The following is an 18,580-nucleotide window of genomic DNA, read 5'->3' as shown; positions in this document are numbered from 1 at the left end:
TTGAAAATGGCGGAAGAAAAAATTCGACTTTTGGGGTACTGTACGTCACACATTCAGCTATTGCTCCCAAACTATTCCTTGTCATCGGAAAGATCATCTCTGACAAAATTCACTAATTCTTGGTTAACCTTGTGGTATTCCATTATAAGTTTTTCCTGAATGTACACAATTACTTATACCACTTTTTTCCATATAAGAGCGCGACACGGGTTTCAATGAATAATCATCATCATCAGGCGCTAATTATGATTTTTGATTGAAAATCATAATTAGCACCTGATGATGATGATTATTCATTGATACCTGGGTTGCGCTCTTTTATAGAAAAAAGTGGTATAAGTAATTGTGTACATCCAGGAAAAACTTAGATCATCACTGATTCGAAAACTGCAAGGAACGCAAGCTTCCCCTGACATCAGTTTTGTTTCTCTGTACTGAACGGCGTCTTCGCATGACCCGTCAAAGTTGAAAAAGGATCGAAATTTTCATTAAAATAATAGTAAAAAAATGGTGGGTCTCGTCGGTGACTTCAACAACAATACTGCGAGCCCCTGGCCTAACGCTTACTATCAATACACAAACATGCAAAAAATTATTTTCAAGACTTTTTAATCTAAGCTCATTCAGGATGAACCTGCAAGATGGAACTCCTTTTTTCAAATGATGAGGCGTCTTCTGGAAAAGAAGCAAGAAATAACATTAGCTGCCTCTAACCTGAGTTTTAATGTAAACATAACTCCACCGCAGTGTGATACTATCAAGCAATCAATTAATGTTGCGGATGTTTTTGAAGGAACAACATTTCTCGCAAGTGGAAGTGCAGTCACAGTTTCTTAAGTTTTCCCCCTTGTAAATAGCATTATTAATTTCCTGAAAAACTAAGAAGTTTTCGCAAAGTCATCTACAAGGTTTCGTCAACAATTTGCTGTTTTCCATTAAAAGTCGGTATGAATTTCCAGGAAAAGAACAATTATTCACTTTTGCCACAATTCTTGATCCACAATTCAAAATCAGTGTATTTCAAGATTCAAATAAAGTTGAGATTTAAAAAAAAGTAATTGGCATTAGAGATGACAAGTCTGTCTAAGCAATGTTACCCAACAAAAAGAGATACCTTCGGAAAAGTGCAGCTGAAAATGGCTGATGTAGAGCAATAACAATCAATCTGGGGAATTTGGTCAGAATAAAAAAGCTGACTTTTAAAATGTATTTGATATATTCCTTTTTAGTTATACAATCATCAAGCAAAATAGAAGAATAACATTTACTATGCTTTATGCAATTCTAGTATTCGAGGTATTAGAAAGTTGAGATATTCGAATATTCAAGCCATGATTTAATTTTCGAATTGGATAGTGGAGTTCAAGAAATCTATTCGACCCATCTCTAGTAAAGAAGGATTTGAAAGAAATTAAATATGTAGGCGTGAAAGGAGTAGCTGTCAAGAGGATTGAGTGGAGACCTGCATCAAACCAATCTTATGATTTTTGACTATTGATGATGATGATAAATACAACACCAATTTGATGTATCGCAAATTGATTTTGAACTGCATGACAATATCAGTCACCTTAATATAGCAACTTCAGCTTACATTTTTTTGTGAAATAGTCTGATCTTGTGGCTTGGATATTTCATCTGTTATGAATCACCTATCTGAAAAGTGTGGGGTTGCTCCAGTACATTTATATTACTCACATTTTATAGGGTTACAAGTTAGACCTATCTGTACTGGTAAGTTGGTTATGCCATGTCATCTTTGGAATTTTTCTTGAGGAATAGTTTGAAAATCGTGGAATAAGTGCACAAAAACTTTTAAATATCAAAAGTTTTTGTACTCCATCATGTGTACATATTTTTGTGGGCTAAAATGAGGCTCTTCTTCAATGGTTTGGATAGAAAATGTACACTGGGTATGTAAATGGACGCTAGCAATGAAACCAAATTTTCAGTAGATGGCACCCTTTCCAAGTAAATTTAGACAATTATCAACATAGTAATTTGAAAATTCTTATTAATTAGCCAAATAACTGCACCAGCCAAATAGAATACGCATCAATACCTCCCTCTGCTTATTATTTAAATATAATTTGTTTCACTCTAACCATGACTGACCTACTGGAAATCTTGGCAAAATTGCCCTTCTGCATATTGAGGGCATGGCTTGACTGTGTAAAGCCATAAATGTTCAGTCTTCCCATTTAAATGGTTTACCAACACTGAATTTAAGCGGAAAAGTTTTAGAATTACCTAAATCCTGAATCATGGAGCTTGAAGGAAAGGCTTTTTACTTTATATCTTTGCGAGGAAAGGAACCTTTTTACTTTATATCCTTGCGAGATATGTTTCTCTGATTTGGTGTTTATTTTTGCACAGGGTTTCTAGAAGAAATAAATTCTGTTAGGCAGCAAGCTGCTTTAGAGACTGGTGATTGTGGTGGCAGCGGGAAAGATGGTCCATCTACGACCATAGTACTATGTGGTGCTGGAGCTGGACGTACTGGAGTTCTTCTTCTCTGTGATATTCTTCTTTACTCTTTGGATTACTGCCAGGTTTGTTTTAATTCATTATAATGAGTAACATTATTTATTTCTCACACAAAGCTTCCATTGTTTGCCTGATGTACTGTTACATATTTATGTTTATTCAATGAGAGAATATTGACTGGAAAATTGCAGTTATTGAACAGAATGGATCAGTGAAGTCTGACATCATGTCCGCAGGTTGCCATGGAGGTCACCATTTTTTTCCAAACATAGGTATTTGTATTAGAGCAGTTTCTGCCATAAGGAATTTTTGGGCTGTGAATTTCTGATATCTAAGGTACCTTTAAGTCATCTCATCACTACTGAACTTTCTATAACGTGTTGCCAACTCACCAATTAGAGCAGTTCCAAGATTCTAGCATTGTAGATTATGATTTAATATCATCAGCTATGGCCGAAAAGTGTAACAAAAGTCCACCATGTTGCTTTAAAAAGGGTCAATAGGTCCTACCGAGCATTTTGAAATTATCGGTAGCTACCGATGGGTTTACTGACAACTGTTGGTGGGATTACTGACAATTATTGGTAGGACGTGCCCTTGGAATTGTTCGTACTGAGGGTTTTCAGTAGGACCTGCAACCGGCACTAACAATCGTTGGTAGCGCATACAGAATTCCACCCGAGGGATAATAAAGCATGTCTAATCACTGGCCTATTTAGTGTGGGTGTGGCTTCGGCGCTTGATAAATAATTTCTGTCAAGCTGAAAAATACTATTCCGTCACAACTACAGTAGAAGCCCGGTTTTATGAGTGCTCATAATCCCTTGGAAATTACTCGCAAAACCGAGCGCTCGTTGTATCCGAAGGAGTTGAATAAACCAACCCAAGTCTCATAATCGTTTGTATTTACAGTTTTTCTTTTGTTTCCGTGGTATTTAACGAAGTTAAACTGGTAGAGAGTCATTATCAGGCACAATATAATTGAGTATCAATATATTTAAAGAAGGAAACGGGGGATTTCAATTTTATAAAAATAATAATTCCCCCAGTTTCGGTGATTTTATTCCTGTTCTTGTATTTTTCGATTGCCGAAGAAAGCTGGAAAAACAGCGTAACTAGTCGGAATCTATATGTTTGGTATGCAGTGAAAGTTTTTGGATAATTTTGCGAATACATCATACCGACAATATCAGTTATGTTGAGTTTTCGAATGGTTGACCAGTACATCAGTCAGTTGAGAAAATTGGCCGAAAGATTCACTGAAATACGGCATGATTCGGTGGACTTGGATGTTTCTTGGCATTTCTCCCCTTTATTTAAGACATTTCTCCCCTTTAGAAATGAAGTCAGCTTTTGTTTTTAAAATCATTCCGTTTATGGGCAGTCCTGCAGACCTTTGTTGACAAAACCACTTGAATAGTGCAGATTCCATTTGTGGACGTTCCCCTTGCCTTGCTGCTAGGTGTTCCCAGTTTGTTCACTGCTGCACGAATTGTATCTTTCTTTCATATTGTGAACCACGTAAATGACAAGATACCAAACCGCCTCTGGATATCAGTCTTTAAGGTCCAGCTACGTTTGCACTCATCTATAATTTTAATGTCCAAAGATTTACGTATCCCGGATATGATGCACTCGGGCAAACCACCTTACACTACTACGCCCCTGAAACTGAGTACACTCCATCCCTTACGAACATCCAGACTCTCCCATGCCGTGTGATTGGGCGCATCCAGTCGACGGGATGGTAGAAGTTTTTCAATCGCTCTCTTCTGCTGAATGCTGAGGCCCCATCAGCCCTCTGCCTTTGATTGTGCTCAAAGGATCGGGTGCATTGAGTTCACCCCTCTATACATTGTGGCTGCAGAGAATTGTTCGGGGTAGGGGGTAAGGTTGCCAGGTAAGAAAGGGAAATGCCCACGTTACATGTAAACAAAATGCTTCTTTGAAGAAAGGAGCGGGACGGGACGACGACCTTGACGGACCCAAAGGAACAATCCCTTGTTTTGGAGATACGAAGCTTGTTTTGGTGCTTCAGGCTTGTTTCTTAGCTCCACATGCATGTGACAATCTTACATATATGACTAGGTGAGGGTGTGAGGTGCACTTCGGTGGCAGTGATTGGCTGCAAACTGTGCTGGCACAGGTTTCTCAGCCCCTCCTTTTGGGCTATCATTGGACCACTATCTGTGCATCGGACAACTCTCGCCGGCAGGACTGAAGTCGAATGGTTTTTTGGAGAGTGATTGCGATTACATATATAAATATTTTACTTAATATACAAAATCTTCAGTTCTTCCGAATAAAATAACCGTGGGCGTTTTACATACCTATGACAAAAGCACCGCATGGGAACTGATTAGTGAAGAAGCATATGCTCCATTTTAAATTACGAGCGGAATATTTTTTTGATATAGGAATCTGTATCTAGGAGCTTTTAATCATTGCCAAAAGATTCAAAGAATCTGGTGTAGGAAATAGCATTTTTTAATTGTGCTCGCAAGGTACTTAGCCCTTGAGGGTAATCCACATCTAAGTTAAGCCATTTGTTTAAACAAATTTTAGGGATTGCACAGAAGTGCGTCACAGTTATACTGGTATGATGTGAAACTTTGAAATATACTGAATTTTGGAGAGTATGAAGAAGAGATAATAAAGATTCACTATGATTGGTTGCAAAGAAAAGGATTTTTGCTATCAGGAGAGTAATTCTGCTTTTACAAATTTTTAAAATTGATTACTCGGCAGTGGTGAGTTCTCGCTTGCTAACCTATGATTGATTATTATTTTATCATCTTGGTAATTGTGGTTTCTTACGTGGTAATAGCTGATGATGTCTTGATCGAACTACATTCCTATGCATAAATGAAACATCGATATATATACTTCGCCAGATAGCATGCAGCGACAGGTAATGTTGCTCGTGCTTCCAATAAGTCGAAAGTCAATGTAAGGGTGCCGATCTAACTATGAATATGCTCTTTCAACTCACATACCTGATACGGGAAATAATGGAAGGGGTTCCACTACAATGTAAGTTCCTACACTTAAGACGAAGCCTATTGTAATATTATAGAGATGAAGCCGAAACTACATCTTGTATTTTTAGTTTAATAAACAAATAATACAAAACATAATTGTTAATGCTTGCTCAGCAGTGCATCGCCCTTGAGAAATATGTGTTGTAAAACCAAGCGTATGCAGTGGAAGGAACTTATTGAACTCGCTAAATCCAATTTATTTTACATGTAAAACATAGGCCATTTGGCGGTACGAAGACTATCATTCGCAAAAAGCGATTCACGTAAAATGCTGTACTCGCAAAACCAGGCTTCTACTGTAATTCACTCTATCCAAGGGGGATGTTGCCATTGTACATTTTGGCACCATTCAAAAGTTCCATCTTTCTCTGCCACTAGTCTAAAGTTAAGTCACATTAAGTGCCTCCAAAAAGTGGGATATGGAACCTTATACATATTTATCTTCAATTAGGCACATACTATGACACACTGTGTTTCTCTTCTTGTCCTCCTTCGTTCCAAGTGGTGAATTTCACTCTTTAGTGTACTAAATTGTAAGTGAAATGTATAAGTATTTCATTTTGATTTTTCATATTGCAGGACTCTTATCTCTAATACCAATGAAATATGTATATGAATTTATTTTTCAAGTACAATTTTTACATTGCTATTGATATTAGTGGTGAAATCCACATAAAGGTGTACCACCAAAAACTGTTCACAAGTGAAGCTTGGGTTATTTCTTTTTCCTGCAGGAATTGGATGTGGCTCGGATATTGGGACAATTGAGACGCCAACGCATGCATCTTGTTCAGACTGTGGCACAGTATCGATTTGTCCACACCCTGCTACTTCACTACCTCAAGCACTCGAGATTAATTTAAAAATTTCAATTGTTTGTCACTTATTGTACCTTCTTCAAATTTATGAATTCTGCTATGAATTCTGTAGAACAAGGTAAGAGAAGCTAGTCCTCAGTCAACCACAAAGTACTTCTTGAGGTGGAGTCCTGCTTGACCGCACCACATGAAGGTTTGGAAATGTAGTTGTCAATTTGGACTGTGATCTTTTTTAACATTGTTTTTCTCTGAAAACTTACATAATGTGTGGATGAAATACCATCATTTGGGTGCATAATTGATGCATTTGTGTCAAGATGTTTTTTTTAACCACTATTAGGAATAGAATCATTCAGTTACTGTGTGATCTGATTAGCCTGGGAAGGCAATATTGTTTATTCCCATACCAAAAAAGTAATAAGTCCCAGAAAAAAAAATGTTTTTGACGATGAGATTTCATGCAGTGTTATATCGCTAATGATGCATTGTAGTTCTGAGTAGTGACTTCTGTGGAAGGGTAATGATATTAAGATTCCTTTTCAACTGTTATATTGGAGTGAGCATAACCCCACCTGAAGTTTTTTGATGAAACCAGTGGCCTTTCAAATTGTAAATCATGAATCTCATTTTATAAATGAGCTGATCTACTCTTTTCTCTTCAAGCTTAGGCACAGTTCTTAAGTGAAGGACGTAGAATATTGCATCTTCTCTTTACGAGAACTTATTTTTCGATACATTTATTCTGATGTTACTACAGGATGAAATATATATATTGTATTGAAACATAAAATTCTATTTATGCCATTTTAGAAATCCTTTTTACTTCCTATGGAATAGCATGTAAGCCTTCAATGAAGATCCATAATGCAATGCACTATCGAGTGAATTGTTTTCCTACTGATTCATTTGCCTTGGATTAAAATTGCCTGCAAAATATTTTTGCTGCTCAATATTGCCTTAAATTTCTGACAGACACTTATGATGGCACCACAGTGAGATGTCAATTATCCTTGCCATGTTATATAAAAAATTTTCTACCTGTCAGTCATGTGTTAGTGTTGATTGAAGGTATCACCATCTGCTGAACCCAGTTATATGTGCCAAAATGATATTTTGTTGCTGATGGTGGTTCAAGTGTAACTTAGATATATGAGGATATTCTATACTTGAAAAGCAGTATTTTATTTTTATGCTAGAGAATTGACTGGGGATTATTTTTATGCTTATTAAATGCCTAGACAATAGTGTTTTACATTTGCCAATCAACCATGGGAATAAGTAACGGGAGAAGAACAGTTAAGTCCTCCCGACTGAACAAGTGTTAATTGTGGCCTTTCAACTCATTTTAGGAATAGTTATTTATGTTGCCAATTTATGTAAAGAAACCCACCTTCAAAGAAATATTGTGCTAGTCTCTGTTGATCTTGTTAATATATAGTGAATTCAGATTTATATGTGCTCTAATTGTGAAGTAATCATTCATAATGGATGTAAACAGTGACAATTTTTTGTCTGAGTCTGGAAAACTTGAGAGTTTTGATTTTTTTGTGAACAAGGCTCAAAGTAGTAATCTGAATGTTTATCAGTTGTGAGGAGTATGGTGTATCTGATGTATATAACTGATGAAAAATTCATTGCACTATTTGTAATGAACTTAAAGGCAAAGTGTCATGTACATTTTCTATGTGAGAATATACAGAGAAACTTAATCCAATTTTTATGAAGAAAGTGTTTATATCTAAAGGGAAATGATTTTATTATCATATTTAAATTTTTAATGGTATTAGGAGTGCCTTACAATTATTTTGTGCTTCCTTTATCACCAAGGTATTATTTTAAGTTTGATGCTTTTTTAAATGCTAAATATTCCCTGCACTACATAGTGATGCTTGTCTTTTCTTTTAATTGCATACAATTAGGTCATGGTGCTTTTGTTGGATGAGACTCTTCAAATCCTTTGCAAATAGCGAAGTTTGTCTTATTGATAAAGAAGTTTGAAGTTAGGAAAACAATTTTCAGCTATCTTGACTCAAACTGTCAACAGCAACTGTTATGTTGGTAAGCATGGGAGGTAAAAGTCAATTACTAAATATTCTACAGTTGTTCGAAGTTCAAGAAGAAAATAAATATTACTTAGCAGGAGCTTAAAGGAAGATTAAGGGATGGGAGAAAACATGAGTGAGAAAATTACTTGATCCTCATGCCTCAGAAGCACTATAGGCCTAATTTGCATGTTCGTTTGGTATTTGGCTCTTTGATATGTCTATGCTTGTGGTTTGATCGTGATATTGTTATTGGTCAACCTTCGCTGCAGGTGTTTATTTGAAGCTAGTCCTATTAGGCCCTCAAGCACAGATATTACTTCTTATCTATGTGCCCTCTAGGGTTGTACATATTCATTTAAGAATAGAACTTTTGTAAGTCCTACTACCAAACTTTACAAAATATTTCTTTTATAAGAGATTCTGAAAATAAAAAAAACACATTTGTTTTTTTTTTATTTCAGCCTTTTATTATGCCATCTTTTTGAACACAACATAGTGATCACAGTCAAAAAGACAAAAGAAATATGTTTATCCCACCTATTCATCCATATAAGAAAATAAGGAAAAATGTGCACATACCCATCACACCCCAATAGTATATTTAAATCATTTTTGAACCTTCTTCAACTGTCATCACTGGAAGACAGAATAAATATATGTTTGACAAATCAACTGCTTGCCCGCAAGAGATTGATTTCTTCAGCTGAAATGAGATCACACGAAATATTTGACTATGCATCCACATTGAAATTAATCAGTGAATGAAATATCACATCCAAACAATTTAGAATCATCCCAAGTGATAGGAATGAGAAGGAATTTCTTCAAGATGAACCTGGGGGTGGGTAATAGGTCCTTGGAGGTGGCACATTATGAGGATAGAATGCAGGAGGCGGTTGATTCAAGGGAAACGGGGGGGCGAACTGCGAGAATGGTGGTGGACCTGGAGGTGGATGATGTCCATTGCTCCCAACACTACCCACACCACTTGTTCCTTGCGTGACGGGCATGCTAGGAGGGGGTGCTGAGAAATTTATGGGTGGAGGAACTGCAAATGAAGTTGATTGGGGGGAGGATGGATGATGATGATGGTACTGAGGTGGAGGCGCCCCTGAGAAATGGGGAGGTGGAGCCCCCTGCCCCACTAACATCTCTGAAATAATTGAAGATCCTAAAACACTGGATCCTTTGCTTTCTGGCTGAGTTTTCACAACAGGCACTTCAGCCAATTCACTTTGGACCTTCTGCATATGCTTCTTGGATTCTTTAAGTTTGCCCAATTTCACAGGTACTCCTACAGTAGAAAAGTAAAGACAAATATTAGCAAATAAAGAGTAACTTCATAATCTGCAACAGGGTTCTTTCAGAAACTTTAACATTTAAAAACTCCAAAAACTGATTTCAGCAGACATAGTAATTACTTCTGTTACTTAAATAAACTTACTTTATGTTAGGATAATGGATCTTACCAAGCACAGAAAAATGAAAATTACATAACCTGAGAGGGTTTACATCTCTTCAAGAATTATAAGCCAGAACTTGGGACATACCATACATAGTCGGCAATGATGATGACAAAAGATGTACACTTCTTCATTTATCACCTACAAAACTTACACCCACCTATAGGAAATGGCCTAAGCAGGCCATGAGTAATTTCATGAATATTGAATAACATCATTACAATATTTTCAGCAAGCATCTTTTTATCACACTGGGACTTCATTCATAAATTCATTTGAATCCAGTGCACTCTTTTTCCTACACAATCTAAATGCAATTAACATTTCCTCATAATAATTCAGTACCATATGGAGTTGCCAACCTGATGAAGCTGGAGAAACAGCTTTGATGGGCTGAGCAGACTCCCTTATCATTGGAATGGCTGTGGATGCTTTTGGAGTGGTTGGAAGAGGTCCAGGGGTGTTTGAGGAAGAGGTAGAGGTAGAATTGGTGGTCAGGACGGAGGAAGTTACCCCGACTACACTTACGCCCTGGATTCCGCCCCCTACAGAGGGATGAGGGGCAGGAGGGGGGGGAGGGGAGTCAGCAGTTGGATCCGTCTGAGGTTGAGAGTACAAATCCAGCACCTGGTGGCAGATATCTGGAAAATTCAATGAGGATAATATTAGTACCTGACAACATAAAACAGAATCAAATAACAATCTAAACTAATATTGAAGGATACATAGGATAAAATATGTAATATGTAGGATTCAATTTATGTACCACCAAACTTAATTCACAACCAGAAATTTATGATAAAGAGAGATTTAGACACACATGGTACGAATAACCAAGAAAAAATGACACCAATGAACACAATAATAACCGAGATTGCAGAAACTTTATAATCTCATAATTTATATATGCTACAATATTTCATAATAGTGATTTGTGAATGAAAAACTTTGCTGTTTCTACAATTTGGAACTTTATTTTCCTGACTAGTTTCGATACACTGTATCATATTCATAGGACTAGCAGTACAAGTAGCGTTGCTGTGGGTTATATACCAAAAAGGGGGGGCAAAGAGTGGAAGGGGTGGGGAGGGGAAAGGGGTGGAGAGGAGATGTCTGTAGAGCGCTACATTGTTTAACAGTAAGTAATGATCCACTTCGTAAAGAGAGAACTTCAGTAGAAAAACCCATAGATAATGTAACATTTACAAAGTGTTTTATGTCACATTCCATTTTTTCTCCAGAAAACAGCAACATTAAACTTATATTAAAATTTGGTGAGAGGCAATATGGGGACTGAGACAGTCCAGAGGATAAGGTGCTTGGCTCCCGAATCAATGGTTCCAGGTTCAGTCTTTGGACACTGCAGATCCTTGCTGTATGAAGTGGTGCAGGGATAGGAACTGGCCCCCCGTACTCAGAATATGAACATTTCACAAATTTGTTATGCAGCGGGTAGCTCTAACTTCACCAATTTCAAACCAACCTTCAGGTAGAATTACGTAGGGAGTAAAAAAGAGGCAACAAAGTGAAGCCGGCCTCGGTGGCAGAGGGGTAAAGTCCTTGCCTGCAAAATGGAAGGTCACAGGTTCAAGACCCACCTGGGTAGGTGGTCCCTATCAAGGGCATGGGTGTTTATGCTGAGCATTGTTAATGTTGGAACCCCCATTGTAAAGGCCGTGATGTGCTGTTTCCAGGGAAGTTGGGAATAACACTCATAAAAAACCTGCTTCCACGAAAGTCCCATTTTCTACTGCACTTTAATAACTAAATCAGAAAGGCCTTTCTATCATGTAAAAAATTCTTTTAAATGTTAACCGCACTTCACTGGTTAATACTGAGAGTTTTTTTTTATATTTTCATGCAATGCCTTGCAAATCACCTTGAAAACTTACACATAGTAACAGCGTGGCTGAAAACTGTGCCAAAGGGGAAGGTATGAACGAAATGATGGTTGACTTCTGAGCGAAGAGATGCTTTGGCAATATGGGTGACATTGTGTTATTAGTAATGATAGGGGTTACTCCACGGACAGTAGAATGTAAGCAGTTTCTTATACGAAGCGTACAATCACATACGTAACATTCAGTGAATACTAAATTTTTTAGGTAGTCAATTAGATATATCCATGGAAAATACAATGATACCAGTCACTCTGTACATACATTGTCTCTTAACACACCATTTTGAAAAACCCTAATTATGCCTAACATAAAATAGGTTAACTTCATAAAAAGGCTGAAAAATTATACTGAAAGTGTTGTCATATACATGTGTTTGCAATTTCAATGTTTATTTCTCATGGTTACCGAGTGTGTTGTTGTTTGTGATTTTTTAATATCAGTTTTAAGTTTTGTGAATCTTACAACAGAGAATACATGTGCTTTTAAGATTCAAGTCACTAATTAATTTCCATCCAGCTTGGAAACCAACCCAAGAAAACAGGTTATCGGCCTAAATCTTTGTTAAATTCAATTTGTATGAGTACGATTTCGTTTCTGGAAGTATGGATGACAAAAGATATAAAATTCTGCTATTTGATGGGAAGGAATATGATGTGTGGAAGTTTCGGATGGAGATTTACTTGGCTGAAAAGGAATTGCTGGAGCATGTGTGAGTGCCATTTAGCAACAAATAGAACCTAAGCCAAATTTTAGCCTAAGCCAGGTGTACGATGTTGGGGTCGCATTAAAAAAAACCATTTTGGTTGAAAGCTGCAATGACTACAGCCTTCTTCTAGAATAGGAGTCTAACTGAAACATTGGATAACGGCAAGGAGCCAGCAGAGTTGTGGTATGGTTTCCGTCCAGATATTATGAAGCCTATCTGAAAGAAAAGTATTTCTGCTTGTGATGTTGTATTTGTAGAAAGCAGGAGTAAGTTCTCAGGTGAATTTTGGAATGATCATGAGAGAATTCACAGGACAGCTCAAGGGAAGAGGAAAAGCAAGGTGTGAACTTGAGATGGTAGATTTGCATAATTTTGATAATAAGGGTATAAAAAGAGGTGTATCTGATATAAAGGAGTATTCCAGTCAGGAGGAGGCCAGAAAATTTAAAAGAAAATGTTACTATGGCACCTGCATTTTTGTTGAAAATTGCGTTCAGAGAATATAACTTTATACCTAGATTATTATCCCATTGATGAGTCATATTGTATACTGAATGCAATGTCTTTTTTCATGGTGTCCCTGAGTCTTTTGATGAGCTAGAGGAGAGATAGGATAGAGGGAAATGGCTCTAACCTGTGGATGATGAAATTCAGTCATTACTAGATAATCATGTGGGAACTGGTAAAATTACCAGAAAGTGGGTTTTTGCCATTAACCCATTCAATGCAGGTCTATATGCAAATTTCTTTCCAAGAGTCCTAATTCAAATTTTTGCGTTTTCATATCTCTAATTGTGTTTTGAGTTATCACAAACCATTTAAAAATATCAATTTACCTCATTTTTCGAAATTAAAAAAAAAATGACTTTCATGAATAACATCGTTTTCTCGGGATTTCACAAGCATTACATTTTGCAAGAAATACCAATGAAAACGAACCGGTGTGACAGATTGCAAACAGAGAGATGCATTACAACGACATACATCCTAGTGATCGTATTTATAAAATAAGACCTCTTTTAAGGCCTGGTTACACGGTACATTAGAATGTACAAGAATCTGTACATTTTTCTGAATGGTTTTCTGAACAGATTCTTGTACATTCTCATGGACAAGATCCACGAGTAGGTGGTTACACGGTACATTTTTTCGGACATTTTTTCGTACATTTTTTAATGCGCAACAAATTATTTCAACTTCAAATATGACCCGATGGGGAACATGCAAACTTTTTTAAAAGTACTAGAATAATAAGATCCTTACCTCAAATGTACTTGCCGAAAATTTCGCGGATGAATAATGTTTTATAGCTGAGATATGAGTCTTTAAAAATAATCTTCATCGACTGTTTGAAAACACGTGACGGAGCGTGCGCGCGTTACTTCACGGCCTGGAATCCACTGATGACAGACTGAGGAAGTAGATAGAAAAACTGTCTATTTAGGGACTCAAACGCAAATTTGGCGAATATAATTGCTGCTTTAACGTCAAACTTCGGATTGTGAATATATTGGGTTGCCAAGGCGTTATTGAAATAAATAAAGGCGATTGTTTGGGGGGCTTTGGAAAGATTAAATTAAAATAAGTTGATTGCAGATTGTGATCTACGTTACACACCTACATCATTTGCTTAATGTAGTAAGTATATTGTAGCATGGACCTTCAATAGAAAAACGTGTGAAAACCATATAAATAGTGTATCCCATAAAACCATATAAAGTGCCCCGACGTCTAGTACCTATTTACTCGCCGGAGAAGTTTTTTGCTTGTGTTCGAAGGGACAAAAATAAGAGTAATGAGTGGTTGATGATCCACAGAATGGAGTCAAATACATTATCTATATTGTCAACGGGATATCCTCAACGTAAGTACACTGTTAAATCAGGGTTACCGCAGGAGTTTATCAAGTTACTTATTTCACTTTGTAAACAACTCTATAAATGTACCTATCATTCTACCCATTGTAGGATCAAATTATAAGGAAAGTGGCTGTTTACGAGAATAAATACTGATTACGATTAAACCACGGTGAAAAATAAGGAATGTAATGGGCGGCCGGCCTCTCGTCACAAGGAGCCCCTAACAAGGAATATTCTCAAAGTGTCTTTCACCGATATCGTTAAAATTTTGTTGGATAGTAGTGTTCCATAATAAAAGCACAATTTCAAAATTTCTCGTGCCCTTAAGCCTTGTGATATAATAAACAGGACATAATAAAGGCAGTTGAATTTTAGATTTGAAAGCGAGTGTGTCGTGATTTCTCTCCATCCTTCTCCTGTGAATCGGCGCACGCTACAGGAGTATACGAGAAATATGAGGCTTTTGGCAAGGTAAATTCAATATTTATTACTGCGATGCCCATAACGTTCGCTGCATGTCAACGCAACACCTAGAATTTCGACTCGCTTTGCAGTCGGTCTCGATTCAAAAACAGGAACTTGAGTAAATACAGCGTAAATAGTACTTGAATCTTATTTCTTTGCCTATCACATGCTTTTTATGACCTTTTAACGATCATTTTGATCTCAATCTTGGACAATTCTCGCGGTTGATACATTCAGCGCCTTTCCATCTGATCCTTCATTTTACCCATCCCCTTTTCTTGTGTTCCATTCTTTCGCTACCTATATCCAATCAGTGAGATATCCAAGTCAAGCAAGATCATATCAAATCGAAATAACTATCGGGGCCGTACGTAAACAAAGAAGTCGCCTATACAAGCCAGATGAAATGAATGTGTCGTTTTCGTATTCTGCCACCAAGTGACTCTGAGTTCAAATTGTATGATTGTCTGAATGAAATTAGAGCAGGCGTTCAGAAATTCATACATTCTTACATTTTGCGTGGTTACACGGTGCATTTTCGCGTTCATTCTGAGATTCAGACATTCTCACATTTTCTTGTACATTCTCATGTACCGTGTAACCAGGCCTTCAGACAGTTTCAAGGAGACGAAGGAAACTGCTGTCTTGTCGGGACGGGAACTTAGTATAGATGAGTCGATGGTATTGTGGAGAGGCTGTCTAATTTTTCGGCAATACATCAGTGGCGGTCACAGATGGGGGGGGGCGTGTCCCCCCTTGGGGGGTTGCCCGTATTGCCAAACCACAATTTTAACTTTTTTATATCATAAGATGGCATTGTCTTGTATTTTCACATAATCACTTTGATTAAAACTTGTTAAACTTTGCGTGTGACTTGATTATTTTTTAATCACGATAAAAGTAAAGGTAACTCAAGGTATTTTTTGTGCCCCCCTTTAGTTTTTTTCTGTATCCGCTACTGCAATACATGCAGAAAAAGAAGCACAAGCATAGTGTGTAGATTTACACGCTTTTTTAGCCGTCTGCCTTAGTCCACCGATTGCTAATTTATATAGGCTCCGCGGACATGGTGATTAAGTAGTAAAAAAATTGTTAGAAATTTTTGAAAATCGTGGCCACAGTGTGTTCATGAACAATTATTACAACAACGTTGCATTGACTGAGGACCTTCTTCGTCAAAAAATTAATTGTACAGGTACATTGAGACCAAATAGGAGGGACAATCCAAAAGAGATATTTGGTCACAAATTACCGAAAGGAGAGGTTTGTTCTCAGTGGAGTGAGGGGGAATGTGTGTTTTCCGCTGGAAAGACAAGCGGGACATATCAATGATCTCTTCGGATTGGAAGTGACCTAGTGGAAACCATCAGACAAGGCAATGAGAAACCAGAGGCCTCGGTTGCTTATAATAAATTCATGGGTGGAGTTGATCATTGCAACCAGCTACTTTTAGAACAGTAAGGTAACATATGGAAGACGAATATTATTTCAAAATTTAAAACATTTTGATGCTTTAACTCCCAAATTACGACATAAACAAATGAAAATGCCATGTGAAAGGGAAGAGGGCAAAATGTGATTGCATGCCTATGAAGCTAAGTACATTGACCTTATTATTATTATTATATTTTCATATAAGATTACGGATAATTTTAACAGCGACAGAAAATGAAATGCGGGTTATATAACTACTTTTTTTTTTTCAGCGGAGCAGATGTCATTCTTGAAAGTCATTTTTTTTATTACGAAAAATGAGGCAAAACATACTGATTGATATTTTTTAATTGTTTATGGTAACTCAAAACACAAGTACTGATATGAAAACGCAAAAATTTGAATTCTGACACTGGGAAAGAAATTTGCATATGGACCCGCATTGAATGGGTTAACTGATATTATGTGTTTTACAAAATATACTATAAATGTACCTCTTAGATAAAAGCAAGAGTGAAGGCATCAGATGAAGTTACAATAAAGGAACAAATCATTCCAAATTTGACCTATATTGTCCCATAAATCATGGCAGACTCCCTCAAATTAATCTCACAAAGCGCTCCTTGAGGTACATATTTCTATTAAATCTTGCATAATCAACTACAGAAAATTATACAACCGATTTTCAAACAATCTACATGAAAAGGTAGGATGTACTTGCCTTCCAAAAGGTCCATGGTCACTCCTTCCAAAACCATGTCCCACCATCGCAAATGACGAGGAGTTCTACCAACCCAATCAGTTGCTTCAAACTTGCTTAATTTCCCTGCTAAGTAAATAAGGGCTACAGCTATTACTTCCGGTTCCCACTGCAGGCAGAGTGTGGTGCACAGGCTAAGTGATTGGAAAGAATGCAGTACATAGAATTTTACAACTACCAAAACACGTATATGATTAGCAGTATGATAAAATTGATCCATGAAGATTGACGAAAAGGAAAAGAAGCCAACTCACCTATCGTTAACAAATGTCCATGCCATTTGAACCATTTTTTGTAATCTATTTTTGTCTCCTAGATGTAGAAAAAATAGCCTTTGTAATTTCAACCATTTCCAAAAGAAAATAACGACAAAGACTATTAAGTTTATCAATTACCTTTTAAACATTTTGCGTACTTGAGGAGGTAATTATAAGGATGTTCCACTTGCAAGTCAAACTTAATTGTTTGGAGAAGAATCCTTTCCAGTGTCATGACTTCTTCCTGTGAAGGAAATGAGCAGGAGCTATAAGTCGACCACTGCCGTAATGCTAAAACATCCACTAATTTCTAACAGCGTCAGATAAGTTCATGAGTGTACTAAGATGCTGTCTCTTACCTTGGGGTCATCCCCAAACTGAAGAAATTTCTGATCGGTTAGTAAACTACGAGCCGTTTTGATTATATCCTTGCACTTTTTAGGAGTCTCTTCAACTTTACCAGCTAGAAATAGGCAGCAGCACGCCGTAACCTAATAAGAATGAAGCTTCTATGCATACAGCAGGTTCAAAAGTAAAATGTACCAAATAGCTTTTTCATCATACCAAGCACTCACATATCTAGGGAAATTTCGAAAAGAATGAAACATATAGAAACGATGAAAATAAACTACACCAGTCGCCATTGTATTGCAACCTAAATCCATTTTTGTCCCCGTGTCAATAATAAATCTGGCACCTTCCTTCCGATATCGATTCTCAGTCTCAAAATCAATCCCATCAAGAATTGAAGGAGTGGCTTTTAAATCCCTCTTGTCATAGTACCAACAAGGCATCTTGGATTAGTTGAGCGTACTACTTAGGCAATAAACTCTTCCCAAAGGCTTTGACCATATCAGGCATGAATCCCGGATTAAATAACCGCCTGAGGTTCATTAAAAGCTTGGTAAGTATCGACTTCACATCTTGAGATAAAGATTGTTCCACTTCGAAGAAAGCCACAAAAACCTAGGGATTTATGCTTAGCAAATCTCCAAATAACGAGCTCTCAGAATGCTTCGAATCTTAAAAAGAACAGTACACACAAATGTAATATTCACGAAAAGTGCCCACACGAAGTTAACTCGATTTCACTCGGGCCAATTTCAGCAACATAACAACAGTCGGACATTTTCTATGAAAACAGCGAAATGAACGTCGAAAACGGAGATCAAATCAAATAATCAACTAATAATGTGTAAAAAAATCGTTTCTTGCATAAAATTTCTTATAAATGTAAAAATTTGTATTAAAAAATTACATAAAATAATTATTCATGAAAATTTGAGGAAAGTCTCAAATCTCACCAAAACTCAACTTGACGAACACTACGAGAAAATAATTTAT

General features: G+C 36.9%; 2 protein-coding genes across 3 annotated transcripts in view; one reads left to right on the top strand and one right to left on the bottom strand.

Moving 5' to 3' along the window:
- The window catches only part of LOC124157337 (tyrosine-protein phosphatase non-receptor type 14), a 67,019-nt gene extending 58,173 nt beyond the window's left edge, over nucleotides 1-8,846 (top strand). For both annotated transcript variants that reach the window (XM_046531976.1, XM_046531975.1), the window contains 2 exons: nucleotides 2,377-2,552; nucleotides 6,263-8,846. In XM_046531976.1, coding sequence (XP_046387932.1) covers nucleotides 2,377-2,552; nucleotides 6,263-6,391 — 305 coding nt within the window. In that variant the 3' untranslated portion in view covers nucleotides 6,392-8,846. The remainder of the gene's footprint in view (nucleotides 1-2,376; nucleotides 2,553-6,262) is intronic.
- Nucleotides 8,836-18,390, bottom strand: LOC124157338 (cyclin-K). Its single transcript, XM_046531977.1, has 7 exons — nucleotides 17,812-18,390; nucleotides 17,596-17,727; nucleotides 17,375-17,480; nucleotides 17,234-17,291; nucleotides 16,941-17,113; nucleotides 10,217-10,495; nucleotides 8,836-9,685 (listed from the first exon to the last, which is right to left on the bottom strand). The coding sequence occupies exons 1-7, from the start codon at nucleotides 18,028-18,030 to the stop codon at nucleotides 9,216-9,218; spliced, it is 1,437 nt and encodes a 478-aa protein (XP_046387933.1). The 5' UTR covers nucleotides 18,031-18,390; the 3' UTR covers nucleotides 8,836-9,215.
- Between the last annotated feature and the right edge of the window lie 190 nt (nucleotides 18,391-18,580).

The sequence above is a fragment of the Ischnura elegans genome, chromosome 4 (genome assembly GCF_921293095.1).
Source record: "Ischnura elegans chromosome 4, ioIscEleg1.1, whole genome shotgun sequence".
NCBI lineage: Eukaryota > Metazoa > Arthropoda > Insecta > Odonata > Coenagrionidae > Ischnura > Ischnura elegans.
This window is presented reverse-complemented; position numbering and strand designations above follow the sequence as displayed.

Excerpts from the sequence above, each read along its gene's own strand:
- LOC124157338 (XM_046531977.1), bottom strand. The coding sequence starts at position 18,030 with ATGCCTTGTTGGTACTATGACAAGAGGGATTTAAAAGCCACTCCTTCA. Across the intron at positions 17,114-17,233 it reads TGGACATTTGTTAACGATAG|CCTGTGCACCACACTCTGCC; the intron begins GTGAGTTGGCTT and ends CCAATCACTTAG. Across the intron at positions 10,496-16,940 it reads GACCATGGACCTTTTGGAAG|ATATCTGCCACCAGGTGCTG; the intron begins GCAAGTACATCC and ends TGAATTTTCCAG.